This window comes from Hemiscyllium ocellatum, chromosome 28 (assembly GCF_020745735.1).
Source record: "Hemiscyllium ocellatum isolate sHemOce1 chromosome 28, sHemOce1.pat.X.cur, whole genome shotgun sequence".
NCBI lineage: Eukaryota > Metazoa > Chordata > Chondrichthyes > Orectolobiformes > Hemiscylliidae > Hemiscyllium > Hemiscyllium ocellatum.
The window spans coordinates 21081074-21098712 of record NC_083428.1 but is presented as its reverse complement, the minus strand read 5'-3'; the positions used below and the strand labels follow the sequence as shown (position 1 = coordinate 21098712).

The window sequence follows — 17639 nt, the reverse complement described above, 5'->3', positions numbered from 1 at the left end:
TGTGGTTGACCAGGTTGACTGGCGAAATGGTATCGGCATGGGTCCTGGTGGCAGGAGACCGATATATTGAATCTGACCAGTTTACATTAAATCGAACAACATTAAATAATCTGCCATCATATTAAATTTTAAAAATTGAAAGGAACAAATCATCAGGGAAACAAGAACAGGTCAAAGTATATGCATTAAGAAAGCTTCTTAAAAGCCAGAGAAGGCATAAATTACCTATAGGGGAGGAGTAAAGAAAAATGGAATTTAATTTGATAAAAAGTTCTTAAAAGTTAACTCAAAATTCCTACAGAGAAAATAAAATGATAATAAACATGATATCTATGCTTTATAAAGTTATGTAGCAAATATTATGTCAGAATCACCAGCATTGACTAGCACAAAAATTCAATGGTCTTCCTACTTTGCTCAGTTTTAAGAACAAAGCCTTCTTGCAGAGAAGGCAATAAATTTTAAATCAACATTTGGCTAAGTGGTGAACTTAAAACCCAGCACCTGAACACAATATTTCATTGTTGTGGGAAACCAGAACAAAAATATCCAAAAATCACCTGAATTCAGTTAGCAAAACATTTCGGAACTGAACACTTGTATGAAATTATCCAAGTTTTTTTTAAAACTTGGAAAGTCAACTTTTCTAAACGGCCAAGTACAGAAAACAAATTCTGTAGGTATCCTTACAGCACACAAGATCCTTCAATGCAGAATATTCATCTCATTGTACATTATTTCTTTAATTACATTTATTCAGGAAACTGATAATCATGATTCGACAAGTGAACAGAACAGCAGGACTGGTTTTGTTTTTCAAACAAACCTGAAAGATGATTATTTCCAACCATCCTGTACTATACATCTTATATCAAAGTAGGTTTCTGAACAAAAGCAAAATCCTTTTTCAATAGTTTTCATTTGTACACAATGTATACATACTGAACCAGTAACTCAACAGCCCCCAACACATGACTCGTGATCCAGGTCAATATGGCTTGAATACAATGCTTGACCTTTTCATGTGATTAATGGTCGTGCACCTGACAAGCACTAAACACTTTCAAGGAAGGAGTTTTGAAAAGTCAGTCACTGGCATTTGCTTTTGTTTAAGATACAGGGGAAGGAGAAGAAAACCATAGCCTCAGATCTTTGATAGATCTAAAAAAAATGACAGTATGAATGGAACATTGCAAAGGTTTCATCTTATGGGTGTTGTAACTTCAAGAGTTATGAACTGAACACTGTATGTGACCTGTATTTATGATAGAGTGTTTTAAGGTTTAGAAATCCTGCACTCCCACACCGATTCATGTCCTCCTGACTTCATTTCTTCCAAATCAAACTCAAACTCAATGGGTCAAATGGCCTCCTCAGCACTGCAATCATTCTGTGATTCTGCAATGAGTTCAATCCCTCTGATGGCCTGGATGGCTACTTACTCCACAATCCAGTGAATGTATTATTCCATTTTCTGCACTGGCAGAATAATTCAAATGGCTTCTTCTGCTTTCTAATCAATCAGTCGATGATTCTTGATGCTTGCCCTTCACTAAACATTGAGATTGATTACCCAGTCAATATCACATTTCTTTTGTGGGAACATATTGGTAAATTAGCTGAGTTTTCAAATTCTGGAAGAGTCGAATTTAGTGAAACCTGATGTACTAAATGTGTTCCATACGAAGTAAAATACTACCATTGACATAAGAACAACAATTACCCTATTTCAACATAATGCAAAACTGCCAATGACAGACTAACAGGATGAAATTATACAAGTCTTTCTAAATTGTTACTGCAGGTAACAGTTTATTTTGGACTGAATTAAAAGCTTAGTTAGAAACATTTACTTAAAATGTTGCTTTTAAATTCTGAAGGGTTGTGGTATATGTGTCCAAATTCAAACAACATTGTCCTTCTTCGGATTTCATTCTACTTGCGTCCAAGTTTGTTGTCTTCCAATGCGCATAATACTAGTAAAGATCTGTTCTGACAACTGTTTGGGTTTTAGAATTGCTACACTTTTGCACTAATGAGTCGAAACCAGAATTCTGAAGTAATGACACATTGCATGTTCAACTATACCTTGCACAACATAACCACACAAGAATACGACTTAGTGAAAATTATTTACTAACTTATGAAAATTTCATCATCTCTTTATGGAATTACATACTTAAACCTCCTGGTTTGCAAAATATTCCCTTGTAAATCTTTCCCTTATCATCTTGTACCTATATCCTCTAGTTTTGAACTCCTTTCCCTTATCCATGCCACTCATTTTATGCAACTCTATAGTCACCCCTCAACCTCCTATACTCTAGGGAGCAAAGTCCCGACCTATCCAGTCTCTCCTTACAGCAGAAACCCTCCAGTCCTAGCAACATCCTTCTACATTATTTTTTGCACCCGTTCCAGTTTAATATTTTTCCTATAGAAGAATAACCAGAATTCACCACCCTGTCTACTTGTGATGCAACTTTTGAAGAACTGTGTACCTGCAGCCCGAGATGCCTCTGTTCAACAGCTCCTAGGGTCCTACCATTAACTGTCCAAGTCCTGCCCTTTGTAACGACACAGGATAAACCTCTCTGCTACACAGAACAGCTCACCTCATGCCATAATCTGTTAAACTTTGAGTGCCAAAGAACTATCCCAAATATTATTAATTAAAGAACTGTTAAATTTTTATTTAAGTCCAAAAGAGAACATTAGACAACAACTATTTACACTTTCTCTTAAACCTATCTTTTACCTGCCACTCTACAATACTGGTCTGATAAATACCCTCTTAAAATTTACAGCAAATCAATTTCAAACCCAGTTACAGTCTTTTCATGTCAAACTTTCTCTGCAGATTTCTCTAGGTCGGCTTCAGTATTCTGCTGCACAAATTTCTCATGGACAGGTACCTTTCAGAGAGCTATTTTGAAGGCAGCTGTTGCTGCTTGGCAGCTCTTTGTTGTTCTCCCCCTCACTGTTCAATATGTCAGATTTTATGCCCCAAAACATCAGATCATTTCATTGGTTTGATGTCATCCGAAACAGTAAAATTCAAATTGGATTGGATTTTGGTATCTGGGGCTTAATTTGAATTTGTTTTGTACCATGGCAATGCATCTCAAGACATTTGTTTCAACCAAATGTTACATTTTAAAATTTTTCAGCATACTCTGTGCCTCTCTAGGTCCGTGCCAGCTTCCACTCTCGCTTAATGGCACAGTACACATGCATACCTTCCTAACACCTTGCCCATCTTACCAAAACACAACACCTCACACTTTTCTCAACTCCATCTGCCATTCCTTAGCCGACTAGCCCAATTGATCAAGATCCCATTCTACTATTCTTCACTGCCAATGTACCACATTTTAGTATCAATTGAAAACTTATTAACCATGCCTCATATATTCCAAGTACTGTAACCACTGCTGGTTTATGGATAATTCTGGCCAACATAGACAGACCACGTGACTTTTTATTTCATTAAATGCTAAGGGTCTCCAATTTATCCTGCCTCCTTAGATCCCAAATACTTCACATTTAAAAATCATCCACTCTATTTCCCTCATCAACAACCATGATTTTACCAATTTTTTGTCTTCAACTTCTGTAACTTCTTCCCAAAAATCAGTTTGCCTCCTCCTTTGCAATCCTGATTTCAAAAATTATGCACATGACTTTTCAGTTTAACTGCTTTTTCAGCTTTGTCAAAAAAGGTGAAATAGATTTAATCAACAATCACAGAGTCATAGTCATAGAGATGTACAGCACGGAAACAGACCCTTCGATCCAATCTGTCCATGCCGACCAGACATGCCAACCCAATCGATTCCCATCTGCCAGTACCCGGCCCATATCCCTCCAACCCTTCCTATTCATATACCTATTCAAATGCCTCTTAAATGTTACAATTGTACCAGCCTCCACCACTTCCTCTGGCAGCTCATTCCATACACGAACCACCCTCTGCGTGAAAGTGTTGCCCCTTAGATCTCTTTTATATCTTTCCCCTCTCATCCTAAACCTATGCCCTCTAGTTCTGGACTTCCTGACCCCAGGGAAAAGACTTTGCCTATTTATCCTATCCATGCCCCTCATAATTTTGTAAACCTCGATAAGGTCACCCCTCAGCCTCCGATGCTCTGGGGAATACACCCCCAGCCTCTCCCCATTGCTCAAAAGTGTTCACTTATTTAATCTATCAAGTTTTCCAGGCATGCATTTTTTCTAAAAATTGCAGCTCTCAATTTTTTAAAAAAAGTCACAACTAATAACTGAAATCCACTCCTGACTGACAAATGCTTTGTTTGCCACGCTATCCATGACTGACAGACAGTAAAGTTAGAAACTGTACAGTTTCCAACACCTAGACAGTGGGGAAATATCCCTGGCAACAACTTTTAAACATTTCCAAATGTGATCTGGGTATTAAATATTTGAATTAACTAACCAATGTGAGCCAATAGTATAACTTCCACTCAGATTGTATCAATTTTCCAAAACCAATAAGGAACTCCTCGTTTGTTTGCAAACAAAATGAAGGTTAAATTTGATGAAAAAAAACTTCATTGTATAAAAATTACACATATCATTTTCTTGTTGCTAAATGCTGCAGAATGTATCTTAATCAATACAGTTTCTGCAGCAATGAAAACTTGGGGCTGTAATAACAGTTTCTTGAAGAGGTTTTATCATAATTAGGTCGCAAGTCAACATAATCCTGTCTTTTAAAAAAAAATGTACATCACAGATGACTTGACATACAAGGTCAAGTTCCCATTCATTCAATGCCTGAATTAAATATCAGTGATGGGCAATGGTTAAGGATAACATGTAGGTTGTTATGAACCAGATCAGAACATTCCCTCTCTCCCCCCCAACACTTAAAATAATTTAAAGGTAGCTGAGACTCTCACTTGTTCTTATTGTAAAAGATGCGAGATGCCTTGTTCCACATGCAACGCAACTGGACAAACTACTTGATGTTATGCAAAACACAACACTAATTAAAATAAAATCAAAACAGAAGAATTTCCAACAACAACTCTATTGGAAACTTAACAGAACAACAGATACATAACTATTACTATTACTAATTAACTATTCCAATATTGTAACAATAAAATTCAAACAGATTCTCACTGGCAATTCTCCAATCCAGGAGGGGAAAAAGAAAAGACCGAGAAAATTCAGAAAGCATAGCAGCCAGAAGACATTCACTGAGGATTCCATCTTTTGAGACCCAAACAGCTTCTGCTTCAAGCTAAACCTCAAAGCAACCAAATAAAAATTAGAAAACCTAGTCAGAGAGTGGCCACACTCAGTTTGCTTCCACTCTCCCAACTTTTTAAAAAAAAACCCAAGACCTCAAGTTATTTACTTTGTTAGAGACAGATCATCACCTCTCTTCAAAACAAAACCCAGAACAATATAAGCTCTTAAAAGCCACATAATCTCATATGATTCAGCTGGCAATTAAAAAAAATAAATGCAATGGCAGTTCATTTCAAGCAGGCTAGAATACAAGAGCAGAGATGTTCTTCCAAGGCTGCAAAAGGCTCTCATCAGACCAGACGTGCAATATTCAGGAGTTTTCGAACCTGTATCTAAGGAAAAATGTATTAGCTTTGGAGGGAGTCCACAAGAGGTTTACAAAAGGATCCCAGGGATGAACAGTCTGTCATATGGAGGAGCAGTTGAGGGTTTTGGGTCTGTACTCAATGGAGTTTACAAGGTGGGGGGGGGGGGGGGGGGGGGGGGGGGGGGGGGGGGTCACATTCAAACTTGGGAATCCAGCCAGACCTGGAAAAAGTAGACGTGGAGAAGGGGCGGCATGGTGGCTCAGTGGTCAGCACTGCTACCTCACAGCACCAGGATCCCAGGTTCGATTCCAGCCTCAGGTAACTATCTGTATGGAGTTTGCATGTTCCCGTGTCGGCATGTGTTTCCTCCCACAGTCCAAAGATGTGCAGGTCAAGTGAATTGGCCATCGTAAATTGCCCGGTGTTAGATGCATTAGTCAGAGGGAATTGGGTCTGGGTGGGTTACTCTTCGGAGGGTTGGTGTGGACTGGTTGGGCCAAAGGGCCTGTTACCACACTGTAGGGAACCTACTCAAAAAAATCTAATCAAGATGATTCCACTGGTAGGCGAGAAGAGGACCTGTCAGCTTCAGTTCAGAATGAATAGATTATCCTTTAGCAGTTCGTCTGTGGAACACAATTGTCAGAGGGCTGCGGAGGCCAAATCATAAAAAGCGTATTTAAGACAGATAGATAGGTTCTTGACTAATAAAAGGAGATCAAAGGTTACTGAGAGAAGCCAGGAGAATGGGGTTGAGAAACTGATTAGCTATTATCTAATCTCAACTTGATGGACACAAAGGGCCTAATTCAGTCCCAAAGCTTATGGAAAGACAAAAGATATCATATGCTGAACAAGGGGAAACAAAAACAAGTAGAGGCATCATCACATTCCAGATTACCAAAGATGGAGTAGATTCGATTCAAGATGGCAGCAACCCATTAAACAGAAATATATGCATACTTGAAATTAAACATTCACATTCCAACAAAAACATTTCTTCACAAACTCTTAAAATTAGAAATTGCAGAACATTCATGAAAATAACAGTGCTGATAATCTGAGATATTTAAGAACGTAAACAAAATGTTGATAAAAGTCTGATGATTTCTTTTTGAAGCGTGGATTCATAGTCATGGAGACAAGATCCAAATTAGCTTGCACGACAACAGATAATAACCAGACCAAAGCTTTCGAAGATAGCTCCATCTGATGGTCAAATGCTAACAGCACAACTTAATGCACTGCACAGGTCAGGTCTCAGCTCAATACTCACCTGGACATGAGATAGTATCAGCCAAACTAATCCTTCCAAAATATCAGATCACCAGGGTGAGGGAGTAAAGGAAAAGACAACATGAAGCTAGCTTTTTCACCCCTAATTGCTATCCAATTGTATTCTAGAAAATGCTCAAGTTATCAAATGCGAAATGACCGAGTCAAATGATCAACTCTTGAGCAGGTGCTACACATTTTAAGTAGCCAGTTTGTGTGTCTCGACATCTCCAAAATACACCCGAAACCAAACATCAGCAGTAAGGCATTTTCAAGAAATAAGCATGAAGACTTCAAGTTATCTCCAATTTCCAGTCACTTGCACATCCAAATTTTTCTCTTGGTTATTGATCAGTGTGCTTTCAGCTGCTAAGGCCCAAAGCACAGGTAATGGGCGGCACGGTGGCTAGCACTGCTGCCTCAAAACCAGAGACCCGGGTTCAATTCCCACCTCAGGCATCTGTCTGTGTGGAGTTTTCACATTCCCCGCCTTCTGCATGGGTTTCCTTTGGGAGTTGCGTGGGTATCCGTTTTTGGCGAATACCTTGTATAGGTGTTCCTCTTCCTCTTTTCGCACCTATACAAGGTATTCGCCAAAAACGGATACCCACGCAACTTTATCAACAGATGCCTAAGAGATAGACCACGGAACGAGGACATGCCACAACCAAAAGGACTAGCCCCACTACCATACGTCAAGAGCGTCTCAGAACTGACAGCCAGACTACTGCGACCCTTAGGACTCATAACAGCACACAAGCCAACTTCCACGCTCAGACAACAACTCACTAGAACAAAGGACCCAATAGCCAGCATGAGCCAAACTAAAGTAGTTTACAAAATACCATGCAAGGACTGCACAAAACACTATATAGGACAAACAGGAAGACAGCTAACAATCCGCATCCATGAACATCAGCTAGCCACAAAACGACACGACCAACTATCCCTAGTAGCCATACACTCAGCCAACCAGGAACATGAATTTGACTGGGAAAACACTACCATCATAGGACAAGCCAGACAGAGAACAGCCAGGGAATTCCTAGAGGCATGGCATTCATCCACAAACTCCATTAACAGACACATGGGCCTGGACCCCATATACAAACCACTACAGCTGAAACTGACACCCGGAAGCGGCAAGAACATCCATCAACAGACACATCGACCTGGACCCCACATACAAACTACTACAGCTGAAACTGACACCTGGAAGCGGCAAGAACAAACCACTATAAATACCGGAAGAAACATCAAAGCAGCGCTTCACAGGAGGCTCCAATAGCACTGATGATGTTCCCTAGCCAGGGAACGAAACGTTTGCAGCAAAAACTTCCAGCTCGGCGAACAGAACCACAATAATCTAATCTAATCTAATCGTTTCTTTCTCAAATCTCTCCACAGCTCTCATTTAAGATTTTTCTTCAAATAATCTTTTTTTTCCCCCCCACCACTCTCTCCTGAAAGGGCCTATTGTCAAATTTTGCCTCAGAACTCAGTCCTATGAAGTGCCTTAGGGACATTTTACATTAAGGCACTACTTAAATACAAGTTCTGATTTGGAGGTGCCAGTGTTGGACTGGGGTAGACAAAGTTACAAACCACAACACCAGGTTATAGTCCAACAAGTTTATTTGGAGGCACTAGCTTTCAAAGCACTGCTTCTTCATCAGGTGGTTGTAGAGCAGAAGCATATGACAATTTATTGCAACAGGATTGCAGTGTCAGCAAATTTAATATTAAACAAATTTAGTTGAAATCTTTCATCTTTTAGAATGATGAGATTAGTTTCAGTTCCTTCATATGTAAACTCAGAACCTTTTTAAAGTTACACTCTCAAAGATCATTTTTAACAGTAGGCACCATCTCAGTTCAGGTAATGCACTGAAGGTGTGAAGTTAAAGTCTGTCGTGTCCCAATGTTAAATAAAACTAATTCTATTACTAAAGTGGAATTTAGAGTTTTCCGTGGATTTACGCAGTTTTTGAGAAAAATAAAATGCAATTCTGCAAATACTAATTCACCCCACAAACTTACGCCTCTGTGTACGCAGGGCAGACTGAGTGCGTGCATGCATGTTGGGGGGGGGGGGGGGGGGGGGGTGTCTGAGAACCTGTGAGTGTGTTTATGTCGGAATGTAATGGGGGAGAAGCCAGAGAGAGAATGAGTGTTGGGTGCGAGTGCCGGGGTGCATGTGTGAGTGTATGAGAGAGGGTCTGTGTCAGTCTATGGGTCTGTAGGAGTGTGTGCGCCTGTGAGAGAGTGTATAGAGTAGTGGGGTCACCTGGAGTGCAAAGCAAACCCAAGTCCCCAGTGGAGGCCATCCCCATGGGTACCAAACTTGGCTATCTGCGTCTGCTTGACTACTTTGCGTTGTTGGTGAGGTAGTTATAGGTAAACACAAGTAGACGGTATGATGGGTTGGTCATTGTGAGTAATGAACCTGGTTGGTGGTTGGAAGAGTCAGTAAGTGGAATAGAGAGGACTGGAAAGGGAATCAAGGGATGGGAAAAGAAGTTATTTGAACTTGGAGAACTCGGTGTGGATTCACTAGTTTCCTCATTTCCCCTCCCTCCACCTTATCCCTGATCCAACCTTCCAATTCAGCACCACCTTCATGATCTGTCCATCCCCTTTTCCACCTATCCATTCCACCCTCCTCTCTGACCTATCACTATTACAACCACCTTCATCTCCCTATCAGACTCTCGGCTACCTTTCCCCAGCCCCACCCACCTCCCACTTATCTCTCCAACCCCTCGGTTCAAGCCTCATTCCTGATGCAGGGCTTTTGCCCAAAATGTCAATTCTCTTGCTCTTCGGATGCTGCCTGACCTGCTGTGCTTTTCCAGCATCACACTCTTGATTTGGAAAACTCAATATTGAGTCCTCCAGGTTGCAGGCTGCCCAGGCGGAAGATGAGGTGTTGTTCTCCAATTTGCAGTCCGATGCACTGTGGCCATGGAGGAGGCCAAGGATATTCATGTCGGAGAGGGAATGGTAAGGGGAATTGAAAGGAGCAGTGACTGGGAAGTAAGGTCAGCCCTTGTGGGCCCAGCTGAAATGCAAAGTTGTACAGTCTCACTTCAAAGAAAAACAATTTCCCTTTATGAAGTTACAATTCACTCATGACCTTACAGCTAACTTTTTTTCTGGCAGGCAGTGCTCGTCATTATAGTTAAAAAATTCACATCACTCCACGTCATATGAAAATCAACATGAACTATACAGAATTAAATATACATTAGGACATAGCAAAACAATCACAGCAATGCTAAAACAACAAAAATATTCTATTATTCTGAGCTTTTGCTCTGTTGCTCGAGATATAACTGGAGCACTAATTTTAACTGAAGTATCGCACCTTTCTGAAGCAAAAAAAAACTACCAAGAGTTATGCTGGGATCCGTAAGTTCAAAATCTGTTACTTTTGCACCAAGAGTGTACTGAAACCAGTTCTGCTCAATAGTACTGACTAAGTACTAATAGCCTTTTCAAGTAAGTTTATTTCCATAATGCATTAATAAAACAATTCTTTATAGTCAAAGCATACTCCAAAAATGAAAACTTGTTTAAAAAAGGTGCCAAAGAGAATATCTAGGACAAGATTTTCAAATATGAAATATTATTTTTCCTCAAATCATACTTTAAACATCAAGTAATTTTACTAGAATTCTATGTTTAGAAATAACCTATTCTTCCACATTTCCTTCAGCTACTACAGACATGAATTGGTACGTTGCTAAATCGTGTGTAGAAAAGACTGAAATAGAAACTGTCGCTTCAGTATGCTGATGAATGTGACTCATAGCCGAATCATAGATGGTTACAGTACTAAAGTTTCTGAACTTCACAACGAACATAAATGTTACAAACAGATTAGTCAATAGGTATGTAACATTATGTGGCATTTCTGGTAACAAGTCACGCAGATAAGGCAACAGTCAACTTTTTCAGAGAAGAACCCAATCCTTTCCCTTAATTAGGGAATGTATCACGGTATCACTTTGAGCCAACAGCTGTTTGATGCTGATCTGCCAAAGAATCTCCCCTCCCACAGCCGTGAGGAACGTCAGCACGGGGCCGTACACTATCAAACCATAACAACGCATGGTCATAATATCAAGACACACACCGTCCACGCCTCGCTTCTGAAAATAATTCGCCAATTTTAATTCAATACATTTAAAAGTATGTTTCTTTCTAGGTCCGACAAGGCATGTACATATAAGTGTAACTCTTTATTGCAGACCAGTCCATAAAAAGCAGTCCCTCCTTGTGAATTCCTGTCATTCCGAAGTCAAGAACGATAGTCATTTTTCACACTACAGTATCATGCTTTTCATCCAATTTCAACTCAAAGTAAACCAAACAAAAAAATTGTAGACAACCACAAGAGGAAATTCAGCACGTGGTGACACTGAAATTGAAAGTAGACGTACCCCGAAAACACACTTCTAATGGGACCGAGAAAATTTGAAAACATGTCCTTTACGATATTGATTTATTTATTTGGGGCATCAAGACAAGTTCCCGATTGGCTACTGTACAAACAAAAAAAAACCTGTCACCAAACTACATACCGGGGCGGATTGGGGAAACCGGGCAAACGCCAGTGAGTAAAACTCATTCTACAATATAATTGAGGGGAGGGGGTGGAAGGGGAAGAGGAGAGAGAGAGCCCATTCGATTCAAAATCATTCTGGCAAAATTCAGGTTTTCCCACAACAGCCTGTGAAATTCAAACAAGGAAGCGTCGACCCTCCAAAGCCAGGGGGATCCTTTACGGCTTCGATCCTGACTAATCCTCCCCCCTTCCCAGCCCCCGACAATGAATGTTGGTCTGAGACAAAGAGAATAAATATCCTGTCGTCCGACAGACCGGCTCCCGGCGGTGAACACACAAACCGGTATTCCCTCATAATTCACAACCGACGCCGCGCATCGACGTTCGGTTTTAATCACCGCCACTTAAAGTTGAGACCCAAGTATTTCTGTTTCCCTCCCTCTCCCTGAAACCGGGGGGGGGGGGGGGGTAAGAGAAGGGGGTTTTGTTTGTTTTTTTGCTGTCGCTGTTACTCGGGCCCCACCGAAGCCGCGCTCGCCTCTCCCTCCTCCCGCCGCTCGCGAGCCCGCGAATAACCGCTCACTTTTTCTGTACCCCCCCACCCTTTCAATTTTCGTCTCTCGCTTTTCCCTCCACTTACATAGACTGGTAACGGCCAGGGATACACAGCGGGCTCCGCACCCACTGGGCTTTTAAGACGCAGTTCGTGCTTCTCACCCATTTTCTTCCTGGTACTATCATGCTATGTCTTGACGGATTGAAAAGATTTTGGCAAAAAAAAAGGGAGTTAAGAGTCGAAATGGAAGAAGGGTGGGAGGGAAGAGGAGGGGGGGGGGGCGTTGGTTTTTTTTATATGTATGAGTCAAAAAAAAGTTCAAACGTAATTTGTCATCATATCCCTTTCACGACTCCCTGTCACCAGATCCCAAAGCCCGGCCATCTTGGGCCGGCGTGAACTGAGCGACCGAGAGAGCTATACCGCAGACCAGACCAACGCGCGAATGTAGGGGGGTTCCAGAACCTCCTGCAACCATCATCGCCTCGTTGCACGGCTCCGCACGGCCGTATTTCACACAATTCACGTGCCCCGTCTGCGGAAATCTGCACGCCCTTCGCCTCGTCCCAAAACGGGCCGAAGCGGACGGCAAGATCGCGCTGAGCAATCCCTCCTCCGCTCAACGTTGCGGATAGCCGGCCGGTTCTACCAAGTCCGGGATGCGGGGGGGTGTTTTGACACCCCAGATGTATGCTAATGAGCCGGGGCAGACTGTTCCAAGCACGTGATGCGGAGAGAACAGGAGACATCTGAAGGGTGTGTGCTCGTGCTGGGCTCTGGAATGTGCAAAGGTTTTATTGTGAGAGCCCTGAGCTGTGTAGCAGTCAAAGCTATCTCTGTGCAAAGGTCTATTGTTATCGCCCTGAGTTGTGTATCAACTGAAATCATTTCTGTGCATAGATTTTATTGTTAGGGCTATGAGTTGTGTATCAACTGAAATCATTTCTGTGCATAGATTTTATTGTTAGGGCTCTGAGTTGTGTATCAACTAACCATTTCTGTGCAAAGATTTTGTAGTGAGAGCCCATAGCTGAGCTAAAACCAACTGACCATTCTTCAGAGTGAAACTTGCAAAGTTAGAATCTATGTACATCATCACATACTTAACTCATGTCAGCCTCTCCAAATTGAAGGTCATTTCCATTGGTACAGCAAAATTCTCTGATTATTTTAATCTGATTATGCTGCTAAAGAATATTTAAAGGATCTGCTGTAGTAAGCAAAACTTGAACTTTATTCAAGAATGATCTTATTTTAACTTCATGCTGGTATTAAACCACAAGAGAGAGCAAATTCTGTTATGCGGCATCATTTCCTGTGATGATGTATATTGTCTCATTAACATATACACAAACTTAATCCTTTATATTAGAATACCTTTGTTCCCCCTCAATTCCCTGAATTAAATTCCCATTCATACAGGGACAACTGCTGTGCTGGTTTCACTTGTCTGTCAGAATATGTTCTTGTCTTCTTTGGAGGAGATTGGCAATTCAAATCTTCCATGGAATCTCCTACTCGTCAATAAGAATTGATAGATGCCTCCAGTTCAGCAATCCAGCCACTATCTGGATATTTTTATGAATGTAGTATCCCTGATCTGTTCGACTGTGTTTATGATGCCTCAATTGTGTGGAAGGTTGTTTCTGGATAGAAATGAGAACATGTCTGCTGTGTATGACCACAATGGTTCAAATTAGGTATGACCATGCATGTGGTGTCTGTTCCAACACTAGACCAAAGCAAGCTTGGTTTGGAATTCAAACTGGCTGTCCTGGTGAAGGTCTGGCAGTTTGCATACTTTGACATTTGTCATAGTTTCACCACTGACTGGAATGATACTCAACCAGTTTCTCCCTAAATGTTTCAAGACAGCATCTTGTATACATATTGTAAGTGTATGTGGAAGAGTAGAGAGTTGAGTTCTCATGATGGGTTCACATGCAGTTAAACTGTTTTAGAATGGAGTTGAACAATAGTTCCACAGTGCAAGTTGAGTGCCATCATTATTCATCAAAGGTACTTTCACTGTAAATACTCATCTTTTAGCTTCTCAGTTATCTTGAAGATATCTTGATCACCCAGTAGTATGGACAAATGTATATAATGTTTAGAACTTTTTAACATACTCATTGGCAAACTGTGGTTCATTATCTGAGATTATAAGGTCTGGGATTCCAAGTGTTGCAAATATCTCCTTAAGCAATTTCAACACTGCTTCAGGTGATGTGACTCTTCTGGCAACACAGTGACTGAGTTAAACCAGAGATACAAAAAATTAAATGAAGACTGACCATGGGTCAAAGCGTATTACATGCTGGGGAGTGTTGCGGAGCAAAGAGACTTTGAGGTATACGTTCATAGTTCCTTGAAAGCGGAGTCGCAGGTAGACAGGGAAGTGAAGAAGATGTTTGGTACAATTGCCCTCATGGTCAGTGCATTGTGTATAGGAATTGGGAAGTCATGTTGCAGTTGCAAAAGACATTGGTCCGGCCACTTTTGGGATACTGCATTCAATTCTTGTCTCCCTGCTATAATTAAGATCTTAAACTTGAAAGTGTTTAGAAAAGATTACAAGGATGTTGCCAGGGTTCAAGAGTTTGAGGGATAGGGAGAGGCTGAATAGGCTGGGACTGTTTTCTCTGAAGCATCAGAGACTGAGGGGTGACCTTATAGAGATTTGTAAAATCGCAAGGGGCATGGATAGGGTGAATATGGTCTAAAACTAGAAGACATAGGTTTTAGGTGAGAGAGGAAAGATTTAAAAGGGACCGTAAGGGCAACTTTTTCATGCACAGGGTAGTGGATGCGAGGAATGAGCTGCCAGAGGAGGTGTTGGAGGCTGACACAATTACATTTAAAAGGCATCTAGTTGGATACATGAACAGGAAACGTTTAGAAGGATATGGACCAAATGCTAGCAAATGGGACTAGGTTACCGTCTATACTCGTGTAAAGGTCAATTTCATGTAAAGGTCGACCCTTTAGTTTTGGCCAGAAAATCTTGTATTTTTCATGCATCTCATGTAAAAGTCGACCCTACGAGGTCACTTTATACACCTCTTACAAAGGAAATTGCATGTTCATTAGTTCATACTGGTAACTCTACTCATTGATCTTTGTTTACTATATTGCGTCTCTATTCATTCATTCATAACTCTCCTTAGCCCACTTGCTTTACGACAGCATGTTTTGATTCATTCATTCATTCAGACCAGTACTACGTCAATCGGTACTTATCGCACTTTGTTCACTATACATCCAGAAGTTAATATAGTTAAAAATTAAATCATTTTAATTATGCCATTATATCTGAAAAGAAGTGAGATACATTAGCTATTTATATCTTTAGTTCTTTGACAAATTTGTTAATGTTGCTGAGGTTCATAACATACGAGAGTAAATGGGAAGGAAATGGAAGAATTTGGTGGAAAAGTTCAAGACGCTTATACATTCAGAATTTAATAAATGTCTCATTTCAAGTGTGCCATTAAACCAGGCCATGACAATGTTGATTTTGCAGGATTTCGATGAATATTTGACATGTTAAATTTTTGTACCAGTATGTATAAATAAAATTTCCTTCCAGTAATTCATTCTTGTTTCTCTTGCTTTTATCTGGTAATTACCTTTCCTGTAATTCATTGTGTTTTTCTTCTTTACCTGGGATTAGTTGTGCGATCAAATCAAACCTTTCAGCTCAGCGAGCAAACCTACATCCAGATGAAATCAACTTCTGCTAATAATACGGTATTTCAAACTGCAGCATGAATTTCAGCTCCCCAAAACTGGTACCCACATATTAGTGGATCCTATAAATTGAACAATTAACATTGTCTAAAAATTGACTTTTACATGAGTACATACAGTAATTTAGAAGGCACAGCAATGCCTCTTCCTCAGACTGCTTAGGAAATTCTGCATGTCCGTAAGTACCCACACCAACTTTTACAGATGCACTCTAAAAAGTATACTATCCATGTGCATAATCGCCTGTTATGGCAACTGATTTGCCCAGGATTGTAAGAAACTATAGAAAGTTGTGTGCACAGCCCAGATCATCACTGAAGTCAACCTTCCATTCACAGACTCCATTTACATTTCTTGTTGCTGCTAACACCATCCAAAGAACTCTTCCCACCTCCGTAATATTCTCCTACAATCTCTTGAATCAGACAGAAGATACAGAATCGTGAGTACATTCATCAATAGGTTCAAGAATAGTTTCTTCCCTGGCATTATTAGACTGATAAATGGACTCTCTAACTTCAAATAATGTTAATTTTGTTAATGTTGATCTTGCTTTGAATGTCTCCTGTGCAGTGTTACCTGTATGCCTCGCTCTGTGTTAGCATCCTATGATCTCAGTGTCCTTATTTGTTATGATCTGCCTGTACTGGCCGCAAATAAAATTTTTTCATTGTACTTAGGTACACGTGACTCCAATAAACTAAATCAAATAGGATATCTGGTCAGCATAGACAAGTCGGACCAAAGCGTCAGTCCCATGCTGTACATCTAGATGATACATATCACACAATCCCGTTCTCAGATTATACTGTGAACAGAGAGGCCACCTGTGTATAGAGATGATTCATTCATTTATGACAAGATATTAGTCATTATGAGAGTCCTGAACTCGATATACTGCAACAATTGCATGAAGGAACTTTAGGTGTCACAAGTTGTTGAGCCAGAACAAGATAATTTGTTTGGTGGCTCTCAGAATTATTGGATGATATTGAGCTTTATTATTTGCACTATTCATCATCTGAACATAGTCTCTCTTTGTATCAAACCTCACTCTCCTCAGTCTGAATAATGGTATTCATGGAAACATTTTTGCTAACACATTAGAATCTAAATGTTACTCAGGGTTGATCATCCTTCTCATTCTTGAATTGAAGACCCAAGAAACGAATACAAGATTTTTCATAAGCCGATGTGGCAGCTAATGCTTCTTTCTGTATCACTGAAGATAGAACAAAGATAAAGAACAAAGAAAATTACAGCACAGGAACGGGCCCTTCAGCACCCTCCCCAAGCTTGCGCTGATCCAGAGACTGTCTAAACCTGCTACCTATTTTCCAAGGATCTGTATCCCTCTGCTCCCTGCTCATTCATGTAACTATTCAGATACATCTTAAGCGATGCTATTGTGCCAGACTCTATCACCTTCCCTGGCAATGCATTCCAGGTACCCGCCACCCTCTGCCTAAAGAACTTTTCTTGCATATTTCCCTTAAACTACTCCCCTCCCACCTTGAACTCGTGACCCCTAGTAATTGAGTCCCCCTCTCTGGGCAAAAGCTTCTTGCTATCCACACTGTCATGCCTCTCATAATTTTGTACACGTTAATCAGGTCCCCATCAACCTCCATCTTTATAATGAAAATAATCCTAATCTATTCAACTTCTTTTCATAGCTTGCACCCATCATACCAGGCAATATCCTGGTGAACCTCCTTGTACCCTCTCCAAAGCACCTACATCCCTCTGGTAATGCAGTATTCCAAATGTGGCCGAACCAAAGACCTATACAACTGCACTATGACCTGCCAACTCTTGTACTCAATGCCCCGCAACCTGCGTTGTCACCTTCAGGGTACAATAGACGTGAACACCCAGATCTCTCTGTATATCAATTTTA

The 17639-nt window shown here is 40.7% G+C and overlaps 1 protein-coding gene across 2 annotated transcripts in view; it reads right to left on the bottom strand.

Annotated features, from left to right (window-relative positions):
* Nucleotides 1-12620, bottom strand: part of dot1l (DOT1-like histone H3K79 methyltransferase) — a 97971-nt gene extending 85351 nt beyond the window's left edge. For both annotated transcript variants that reach the window (XM_060846057.1, XM_060846058.1), the window contains exon 1: nucleotides 12074-12620. In XM_060846057.1, the coding sequence (XP_060702040.1) occupies nucleotides 12074-12154 (81 nt within the window). In that variant the 5' untranslated portion in view covers nucleotides 12155-12620. The remainder of the gene's footprint in view (nucleotides 1-12073) is intronic.
* Between the last annotated feature and the right edge of the window lie 5019 nt (nucleotides 12621-17639).